The sequence below is a fragment of the Colius striatus genome, chromosome 2, assembly GCF_028858725.1.
Source record: "Colius striatus isolate bColStr4 chromosome 2, bColStr4.1.hap1, whole genome shotgun sequence".
In the NCBI taxonomy this organism is placed as follows: Eukaryota; Metazoa; Chordata; class Aves; order Coliiformes; family Coliidae; genus Colius; species Colius striatus.
Genome location: NC_084760.1, coordinates 102,157,034 through 102,168,240, shown reverse-complemented (window position 1 = coordinate 102,168,240; position 11,207 = coordinate 102,157,034). Strand labels below are relative to the sequence as shown.

The 11,207-nt window shown below is 45.9% G+C and overlaps 1 protein-coding gene across 1 annotated transcript in view; it reads right to left on the bottom strand.

Moving 5' to 3' along the window:
• Window positions 1–227: 227 nt before the first annotated feature.
• Window positions 228–11,207, bottom strand: part of AGPAT4 (1-acylglycerol-3-phosphate O-acyltransferase 4) — a 77,748-nt gene continuing 66,768 nt past the window's right edge. Inside the window, exons 8-9 of the mRNA XM_061990231.1 lie at window positions 10,308–10,506; window positions 228–2,977 (exon numbers count right to left, since the gene is read on the bottom strand). Coding sequence (XP_061846215.1) covers window positions 2,886–2,977; window positions 10,308–10,506 — 291 coding nt within the window. The 3' untranslated portion in view covers window positions 228–2,885. The remainder of the gene's footprint in view (window positions 2,978–10,307; window positions 10,507–11,207) is intronic.

Below are 11,207 nucleotides of genomic sequence, written 5' to 3'. Positions count from 1 at the left end.
GAGGTTGAAGTGCCCCCCCCTCCCCCCCGCTGTGCTGTGTGCCCCAATAGGTGGTGTATTGGAACTATCCAAGAGGTTTGTGCTCTCCTTTGTTTCAGGTACCCCAGTAGACAAAGGGAACTATAGATGGCTTTTAAGATTCAGGATGAAGGTGAAAAGTCAGCTGTTACTGGTCTGTTGTTGCTGACAGAAAGAAAACTCATTCACTGCACATCAGCTTTTTATACTTTTATTTTGGTGTAAACAAACATTAAGACTACTTTTGTTAAGGCAGTTGTAGAACATACAGTTGCTTGTGGGGACAAGGGGCAAGCACTGCTTCCTACTGACAGATGTCATTCCTTCCATACAGTGAAGGGGGTGGGTGTGACTTTGGCAAGTACCACGAAGCTTTCTCTGTTGGTGCAGCCCTCATGAGCTCCTTGAAGTGCTTAGGGGGACAGAGCCAGGAGTGGTGTGTTGGGTCCTCAGTCTCTTCTGAGGGTTGCTCCCAGGGAAACGGGGATCAAATACTATAAATACTCAGAAGTATGGAACTGTTTGGTGTTTTTCTCTGGGAGAAGGGGTGCTGCATGCAGTAGGAGAAGAAAGGACTAGGAATCATGAGGCATGTAAAATGTTTCCCTACCAGCATATTAACTCAGTGGCTCTTTGAAAAGACAAAAAAGCTAGTCTCTCTTACTGCATGAATATGAATATGTATTTGCTGCTCAGAACTACTCACCCCTCATGTAGGGTTCATTCTGCTGCCCTGAGTACCTACCAGCTGAGGTGTACAGCAAAACACCAGCTTGGAGAGAGCTTTTCTCTCTCCCACCTCCACTCCTTTTCAGAGTCTTGTGTACAATGTCTTCAGGCCTGGCTCATTAACATGCCTGATGTGTTACTGCGGTAGAGCTGGACCTTCAGACACTACCTACAGGTTCTAATCCTCTGTTTTCCACCGTTAGGATTGTCTGAGTGGAAGGAATGTGCTCTGTTAAGAGAACAGCTTTGTAAGCAGGGCAGGCTCTATTTCATCTGCTGGAAAAACAACACTAAGGCCCACATTTATGTTCATGACCTCATACAACCTATTCCAGAAAGCTTCAGAGCATGGGGAATGCATTTGTACACAAGACAGTAGGGGAAAACAGCTCCCCCAAACTCATCTCTTGCACATCCCGAGGCTTATTCCTTCCTTCATGTTGTATGATTTACTGCCTCCACTCAAAAAGCTTTACATACTAAAAAACCTTAACTCCCCCTGCTTTTTAGGTGCTGCATATTAAAAAGACTCATTTCTAGGTGAGCTGACGTACTACTGAACAGCAAATGCATATTTCATGAAATGATTAATTTTCTGTTCTGTTAGCCCCTGTTTCTTCTGGCCTCAGTTTTATGACAGAAAAAAAAGAAGTGTATTTTTATAGCAGCTGCTAGAACTAAGACTGATCAGTTTCTTCTCTGGAGGTGCCCAGGCTGTTTATTCCTAGACTGCAAAGGTTTAGTTCTGTGTGCAATGAAAATGGGCCAGCACTGAAAGTGCCCATTACAACCTCCAGTAGCTTTGGACTTGAAAAGACTGGGGTGTGGTTTAACCAGTCATGGTTGCTGGCAGTTTTAAGTCTCCTCTTTCTCTTTTCTTCTTTCTAAACTTTTTTGGTTTTGTTTAGTGACTTGCATTACCCTTAACTCTTGAAGTTTAAAAACAAGAGAAGGCTGTCCTGCGGTCAGTACCAGGGATGTCAGAGCAATACCGTTTTCCCAAGGAGCTTGTCTCTGGTTTTATTTAATTCAGAACGGTCTCTAAAAGTTGAGACAGCCAGAAAAAACTAAGCCATACTGTCCTAGGTCTGTCTCCTACTTTCCCTCTTCTCCCCAAAAGAAAAGCAAAAGGTAATTTAAGTATTGCCTCAGGCTGACTGTTAGGAGGCACCGTGTAAGCTAATTTATCAGAAAAGGCAGAGAAGCAGTTGAATTGGGATCACAGCAGTAGGGCTGTGTGGGGCATAACGTTTAATGCAGCCTCTGTTACAGCAGACGTGGTTATTTAGGTTTGACCAGTGTTAGGAGGGCCTGAACATTAATTGGTGTTTATCAAGTTGAAAGGAATTTTATTACCTCGGGTTTTCTCAAGTATAAGTGGTGTTTACTGTCAAAAGAATCAGAGGTTTCAGCTGTGCTTCTGAGTTGCTGCCTGGGGAAAGAATTGGCAGTGGTAACACCACTCTGTTCAGGCCACGAGGCCAAATTCCAGTCCAGCTTCTGCCACCTCAAGGTTCCGATATAACAAAGTGATAGTGTTGGGCTCTGGCTCAGGTTTTAAAGGGCCCATGTGGTGCACAGGGTGAGAATAACTTCTACATGTAGCAAAACTCTACTGCAGTTCTGCCTGTTCAGCAGCGCTGCTTCAGTCCAATACTGGTATAATCAAGAAAGGAATCTTACTGTATTTAAACACTGACAGGTTACAACGGTGGTTAAACTGTTAACATGTGATCTACACAACTGTCAATTTTAATCATCTTGCAACGCTCTTCTGACGTTGATCCATTCCTCTGACCAAGTTAGGAAAGCCTGCACCTCTGGTTAGTTGCCAGGTAGAGTCTCATCGTACAAGCACACTGGAGTTTTATTAATTTCTCTCTTCCAAACTTAAGATGCTTTATAGGAAAACAAACCAGCCGCCCAAACGCCAACCTGTGGTGGGCAGCATAGGAAGAGGTGCGTCTTTCCAGTGTTTCATCCGGCCCAAACCCCCAGAGAAAACCAGCAGGAGCACACAGTGTGGCAATTGCCCATCCCACCCTTCCTCTGAGCTCCCGTGAAGAACCATGATACGCACTGAAGAGTTTTCAGGAGTTGCAGTTGTTCCCTTTGGATTGAAGCAGTCTCTGAAGATCCTACTTTTGTTTCTGCTTGTTGTGGTTGTTGCCGTAGGCGGAGCCCTTGTTAATTTCTGTAACACCGATCATCCATCTGACACCAACTGAAGCTGCAAGATGCAATATGGACACAAAAAGGCAGTTTGCAGACAGAAACTGAAGGTCTGTACATGTGGATCACTTTGAAAGAAGCCAACAGCATCTCAGCCTTTCCTCAGCGCAGCATTAGCAGTAACTACCCCTGCCTGACCTTGCACAAAAGGATCGTCCCACGGCCCTGGAGCAAGGAAGGTCTGAGGTTGCAGCCCTCAGGCTCGACATGTCCTCTCTCTCCAAGGAGGCCACAGGAACCAGGACCGGGGTGAGAGGCACAGGCAGGATGGGCTCAGTCAGCCCCGTTAAACCTTAGACAAGGCTGGCCAAGAAATGGGGGCCTTTGGCGCCCCTGGCTGGCAGGAGGTGAGTGACAAGCTCATAACATGCCAGGTCTGACAGGAGGGGAATTCTTCCTGCTTTCAACAGCCCCCATGAGTGGAAGAACTTAAGCAAGTGCAAGCAAGTACTTCAGATCCTGATAAAGAGGAGTGGTGGCATTTTGAAAAGTATAGCTCATTAAACAGTCCGTGAGAGGAGGCCAGGTTAATTTAAAAGACTTTCATAGTTGATTGAGTGGCAGCAATTCACTATGCCCAGGATTTATGGGTTATTTATAGAACTCCCTCACCTGAAGTGATGGAAACTTTACCCCTCCCCTTACAGCTATTTTTTTTTTTGGTAAAAGGGGTCAGCTGCCTAAAATGTCTGGTTCCTTAATCCTCTGCTCACCTACTGTACAGAAGTCATGTGCTTCTTTTAGGCCTAAACCAAGCTGGGAGTCACAGACACCTTCCCTTTGCTCAGAAAGCTATTTCAAACAAAGAAACGAACCTAAGAAAGCCACAACCATCCATTAAGCTTCTAAATTCCAGTTTTTGCTGACTTCTGGTGGAAAAGCCTCATCTTGTGACGTGCTCTAAATGTCTCATTCCCATCAATCTTTACCTCTCTAAGATGACCCTGAACAACTCATCAGTGAAAGGACTCTTTGCGGTCGTTAGAGCTTGAGCTCACCAAGAGAATACGGAAGCTTTGCACCACGGACAGGCAACTCCGGCACTTTGTAAAATAGCTGCTTTCCCTTCTGCTTCCAGCAGCCTGTTCTGAAGTGGAGAACAGACTATTTATTGAACAAATGTAACTAAGAGTAAAGCAACTTGAAAAAAGGCAAGAAAGCAGCTCTGCAGCAGACAGGCTCCTGGAAGACACCAGCAGTGTGCTCTTGTGGGAAAGGAGGGGAGAGTAGCCCTGAGCTGCACGAGGAAAAGCATTCCCAGCAGCTTGAGGAAGATGATCCTTTCCCCACTGCTCAGCACTGGTGAGGCACATCGGGAGTTGTGCCTCCAGTCTGGGTTCCTCAATACAAGAGAGACATGGACATATTTGAGTGAGGCCAGCGAAGGCCACAGAGATGACTAAGAGAGTAGAAGGAACATCCTTCACACAAAGAGAAGTGGAGAGAGTTGGGACTGTTCACAGCCTGGAGAAGCACAATGCACCCCTATCCATGTGCAGATGTATCTGAAGGGAGGCTGCAAAGCAGCCAAAGCCAGGCTTTTCTCAGGCGTGGCCAGGGACAGGACAGAAGGCAATGAGCACAAACTGCAACACAGGATTGCCTCAAATATATGGATAAAAGGAAGAAAAGAATCTTTACTGTTCAGGTGGTTGAACACCATCTCTGACCTTCAAATGGCCATGAGCTAGGGAAGACCAGAGGACAAGCTTGGCCAGGGAGGGTGTGGCGTCTCATTCTTTGGAGGTTTTCAAAACCCACCTGGATGCGTTCCTCTGGGACCTGATCTAGGTGGACCTGCTTGAGCAGGGGAGTTGAACTAGATGGTCTCTAGAGGTCCCTTCCAACCCCAACCATTCTGTGATCCAACATGTAGCCTGCAGTCTGGCATCGTAAAAGTAAGCATGAAAGCATTAAGACTGTAACCAGAAGGGACAGATATAAACAGCATCTGGAAATGGATACAGAGCATAAATAGGAGCAGCTGTTACAGTAACCACACAGCACATAGTGGCATTCCTTGAACTGGATGAAATTCTCAGTTTGGAAACCAAAAAAACTACCCAGTTCAGCAGCTGGGATATTTTTTGTTGTTCTCCTTTGCTCCTTGGCAGAAGCTGCCACTGCCTTTCTGTCCTCATTTCACCCTGCAGCCCTCAGTGCCTTGGGGTAGGTGGGTGCAAGGAGAAGGGACTGCTCATGTTTGCCATGCCTGTGGGAGCAAGGTGGGGTAGGTAAGTAAGTGCTGAGGTGCTTCAGTAATTTCTCCCTGCAGTGTCTGCCTCCTCTCCACTCTCCTGGAGCCTTCATCCATACCCCAGTGATACCACCGTGTGTAAGGACTTACTCTGCTGTTCCATTAATACAGCTACAGCATGGGGAACTTCCAAGTTCTTTTTTTTTTACTACAAGAAAGGGGAGAAAGGAAGAGCAAGCAGGGATTGTGTGTAACTTAATCAATTCTGAGGGTTTAAAGCCAGAAGAGCAAAAGAGAGAAGCCATCAGCAGAGGACACCCTGCACTGCTCCGTGGCCAGATAGAGAAGGTAATTGAGCTCCTGCCATCTTTTTGCCCATCTTTACCTGCCCACTGAAAGTTGCAGGAGGTTGCTGAGGATGTGCTCTGCCTGCCACAGAGGTGGGGGCTGAAGGAGGGCTGAGCTAACAGTGGAATCTCTTGGAACATTCTTTAGCTCCAAGAAAACCACCACCCCACAAATGGTGCCTTTTTTCTCACGGATCAGGATTTCTTCTCATCTGTTACTGAGGTTTGTATCACACAGCAAGTACCATCAGCAGAGTTCTGTAGGCTATACATGGAAGTGAAGATTTGTACAATTAAAACTTACAAGGAATGGTAGAAATTGGCATTCAGGGCTTATCTTACATACTATAAAGGAGAAGAAACAAGCAAATAACAAGACAATAACCAGTTTTAGGCAGCAGGCTGACAGGCCAGATTGTGTGGCAGCTCTACCAACAGCCACAGTCCTGCACAGGGATTGTATCCTCCTGCCATTGAAAAACTTCTAATAGGATTGTTGGCTGGTGCTGGCCTCACCTTCCCCTGGGGCTCCAGGCACCAGCACATCATAGAATCATAGAACTGTTTCAGCTGGAAGAGGCTTTAAAAATCAAGTCCAGCCTTTGTCCCAGCCCTATCAACCACTAGACCGTTTCCTTAAGTGCAACATCCACCCATCTCTTAAGCACCTCCAGGGACAGTGACTCCACCACCTGCCTGGGCAGCCCGTTCCAATGCCTGACAACACTTGCAGTAAAGAAATTCCTCCTCATATCCAGCCTGAACCTCCCCTGGCACAACTTGAGGCCATTTCCTCTTGTTCTATCGCTTGTTATTAGGGTGAACAACCCAACCCCTGCCTCACTACACCTTCCGTTCAGATAGCTGTAGACAGTGGTAAGGTCTGTCCTGAGCCTTCTTTTCTCCAGTCTAAACAGCCCCAGCTCCCTCAGCCATTCCTTGTATGAGATGTGCTCCAAATCCTTTACTAGCTTGGTAGCTTGCCTCTGGATCCTCTCCAGTACCTCAGTGTCTTTCCTGTAGAGAGGGGCCCAAAACTGGACACAGTATTTGAGGTGTGGACTCACCAGAGCCAAGTACAGGGGAATGATCACCTCCCTGCTCCTGCTGACAGCACTGTTCCTGATACAGGCCAGGACCCTTTGGTCCCCATCCCGCACTGGGATGCTGTAAAGTCCTCACGGACTTGCTCACAGTTTGTGCGGTGATGCGTGGGAACAGGTTCCCTTAGAGCACTGTGCAGAGGCTGCCCTGCAGACATGCAGCAGCTCCAAAGGGCTCATTTGAACAACTTAGGCTTGGTTCAAATTAAATACTTCTCTCGCCTATAACTGATCCTTAACTGCTAGTCCTGTGCTGTAAGGCCTTTGCCATTATGCTTTTAGCATTAGACAGAAGATAGCAGAGCAATTTCTTCCTTTAAAAGCCATGACAAGTCCTTTCATCTTTTGCAGATGGAACCAACAATCCAGTTTTAAGGGCCGTGCATAGCTCTGTAATAACATACTTCTAGAGCATGAAGATTGCCCACTTCACCACAAATCACTAAAACATGAAAGGCAACCCAGTGCTGGGTTCTTTAGAGGCAAAAGAGACTGGGGAACCAGGAGAAGGGAAAAAAAGCAGCTGCTGTCACATACCAATGGTGACATTTAACAGACTCCCTCACTGCTTTGACATCAAAATATTAGACCCAAGTTTTAAACAGCAGTTTTGAGCAAAGTACATCAATCTCTTGCCATGTGTCCTATGAAACTAGAGCCAGCTTTCAAAAGAGACTTCTGTTTCTCAAGCTGTCACAGCTATTAATCCTCTGGAGCAGGGACTGCCTTGCATTGGTTCAAGTTGTATGACAAAGGGCTCCTGGTCCCAGGCTGGTGGTTTGTTATTAGCACAATGTGATGATTATTATGAGTATAAATAGCCAAACTGCTGCAAAGCAAGAGGGGGGATGGCTCAGGATCCTCAGTATAAAGAGGAGACATCGTTTATTTAGGGTTGAAAGTGTTTGAGCTGATCTAGCAGAGCTCTATATACATTAGTTATTCATTCCTTGGATCTGAGAGTCAGGGTCTGAGGTTTTACGGTGCTTTCACTCCAGCTTGACTGCCATGGGCCATTTCTCTTATGGCTCTTTCCACCTGAACAGCCAGTTACCTTCAAGCCAGTAAGTATTTTACTGGAGAGCACAATTAGCAGAGACTGTCCAAAAGACAAATGACACTCTGCTTTGTTTCCAGAGGGTACCAGGTAAAAGGACCTCCTCATTCCTATCTCAGAAGGTTTATGCATGTATTTTGTTATCTGTCTGCACCTATGCTGATAAAGGCAATGTTATCAGGAACTGAAGTCTGCCCTTATAAACAGCAAATCTGCTTACAATGGGCTATTAGGGACTGCAAGAGGCTTCCTGATCCTGGAGTATCAGGCGAGCAGAAAAACTGCCATATAAAAGAAATAACATCCCAAATCTGCTGCTTCAGTTAACAGAAGGAAAGGTCTACTAGGAGCAATGTGAAATGGCAGTCTTGTCATCTGACCACAATGGTAAATAAATCTCTCTGATATACAAAAAAACTTTGCATTTGTGGTGTTAAGCCACCACTCACACTGGAAGACAGCGTATACAGTCCTCCCTGCTTTGCTACAACGTGGATCTGCTGGGCAGACAGTTCCTGCTGGCACCACGAGCCACAGCCTCCAAGGTGTGTTTGTGTTCATCTACTGCTACCTCCCAGCCATGGCTCAAGGCACTTCTGAGACCTTGCCTAAAGCTGGAGGCAGAACTGTGCCCATAAAACCCTAGCTGCTCTTCTGTCCTAGGAAAAGCTGCATCACTCCCAGGATATTCCTGACAAACATCCCTCAGGATAACATGCACAGTTTGGGGAGGACAGCCCTGCTATAGAAACTCAGCTATTGGCTACAGAAATGCAACAGCTTCAGCTGAAGTTGAGAGGCTTCCACAGCATGAGACCAATGATTCCCACCTAGCAATAATATTGCTTTTAAAGGGATGTAATAAACCAGATACAGATACAACATAGTAAGAGAATTGTTTTGGTGAGTAATAACACTGCCACTTTTAAGTGACCAGGATAAATAGCTTTGCTTTTTGTTTGTAGTTACTGAAGGCTGAGCTTCTTTCTACTCCCACAGATTCTCTTCCCCCACAGCTTCACAGAGGCTTCCATCTTCTAATATGTGACACCATCATCTTTCTTTTTGCCTGCACATCAGCAAGAGGTGGCAGCCTGACCCTAATGGGCTGACAGCCTCTATTACAAGCAATGCAGTGTGGTCTGCTGTGCTGCAAATCCTGGCCAATTACAAGCACTTTGGATTCACAGAGAGAACAGAGCCCTTGTTAAGCACAAGGCTTTTCCAAAGGTTCCAGAAGACTGCAATTTGCAGCATCCCACAGATGTGGCAGGTACATATGGGGCAGCGATGCACAGTGTAGTGCCTGTTAATCTTACAAGTACCTGTCCCCTAGGTACGCTTTTGCAGCCTAGGAGCTCGTGTTCATTCTGGCAGCAGACTGTTGCTGTAGTTCTTTGTTAATCCTAGCACTACAGACAACCTGAGACCAAGGTCTGAGAAAAGAGTTTGACTGCATTTGAGAGAGGACTCACAGCAGTCTGCTTATGAGTCTTTCCTCATGGCTAGATGCAGAAGACAGCTGAGTGGGGAGTAAGACAGCAAGAAAAAAAAAGAAGGGGCTTTTTGCTGTCCATTCTTAAGAGCATCACACCTTTTTTTTTTTAATAGGACCTTTCCTTCCCCTCCTGCTAGAGAGAAGGCATGGCCAAGCTTTAAAGACCACTAATGGCAAGATGGTATTGGACTTAGTGTGGGGGGTGTGGTGTCACTCAACTAAATTAAGGGCTAAATCCAGAAACATCACAGATGCCAGAATGCCAAGGACTAAAGCTGAGGTTAAAATCAGAACCCTGAATTATGTAGTGAGGCTCCTTGTGGAAGGTACACAGGCGTGAAGAATGGCACTCAACTGACCAATGCACCGAGGAAAATGCTGACAGAAAGATGAGAAGTTCAAACCATTTCCAGGACAGCAGAGTTAGTGGCCCATTCAGCCATTGTTCCGCGGCCCAGAACCAAAGGCTACGGCAGCATTTCTTCCAAAGGCAGCAGAAATGCCCTCTGGAATGCTGCTGCCACGGATGTAGCATTTGCAAGGGTGTCAGCCCCCACCCCATCCACTGTTGTACACTCATTTGGAATATGAGCACAGGTGAGACTGATCGACTCTCCTCTGCAACTGGAGGGGACCTGGCCCCAACACCTCCCTGAACTACCAGAGGAACTGCAGGAACCACCTGCAACAGTCTATGCCCTGTGCTACTTAAGTCAGAGTAGATGGCCACAACAGACTGTTCTTAAGTAAGTCATGAGTTCATGGATTTCCAGTGGATGATGTATCAGACTATGATTACATGAAAGAATTCTCAAGAGAAGAAATGACCCTTGAGCATCTCTAGGCACTCAAAGTGCATCCAAGCACACAAGAAAAGAAAAGCCTCTCGTAGGCAACCCACGGGAAAGTCACCATTTCTACAAAACCAGAAAATTTTGTATGCAGATCTTAAAAAAGACCACTTAAATTAGGCAAAACTAAACTCAAAAAAGAATCAACCCATTCCAGACTAAAGTCAATGCAGTATCAGTCTGTTGAATTCACAGATTATGTTTATATTTAATAAGCCCAAATAAAACATCTGACAGTTAACCCATAAGTAAATTTTCTGCTTCAGAAAACTTACCCATTATGATGACAAATGCAAAACTAGCCAGTGTCAGGGATGATCCACTGTTGATCATGTTGATGAGCAGCTTGAATAAAGGATATAGCAGCAATAAGGCCCAGAAAAGCCAGTTCAAAAGTGTCCATGGTCGTCGCGGTGGTACTATAGGGACTGCTGGGTAGGTTCCTGTTAGGTAGTATTCTTCCTGGAATGCATCCTAGCAGGAGAAAGGAGAGTAACAATTAAATCCACATCTGCTAACAAAACTAGCCGTTCCCAACTCTGCTGTTCCTCCTTCTGCAGACTTGTAACCACAGGGGAAGATCAAAGAGCAACTCATGGCTGGAATGCTTGTACTTTTTAGACACTGAACACACAGTCAAAGAAAAGAAGAGCTAGCTTTGATGTGCACATCCTTTCTTTCTCCTACATGAAGAATCCTGAAAAACAGCAGGTTGAGAGAGTGTAACAAGCCCAGTGAAACAAGGAGGGTGAGGGGATGTACACCCATGCAGCAATGTAGACATCCCTGTTGAATCTCCTGCAAGAGCTGCAGCCACTGGCCAAATACAGCTGGTAAGCCAGAGAAGTGTTTGGGCTACACGTTCAGCAGCAGATCCTCTGTTCCCTAATGTTTTCTCCAACTACTCCTCTAAAACAGCATCCACAGCCGTGTCAGAAAAGGTGAGCAGACACCATCTTGTCCCATACTCCAAAGAACATCACTCTATCCTATCTACTTTGTCCTATAGATGTAGTCTTGTTCATCATGTTCACATGAAGCTTTGGGAAGCAAGTTTGGGTGCTGAACCTCTCTACACAGGTGAACATGCAAACAGTTCAGAATTTCTCACTGGTTTTGACCAAAGAAGGTAGTGGAGTAGGATTTGTTTCTTCTTGGGGGTTTGTGTATGTTTT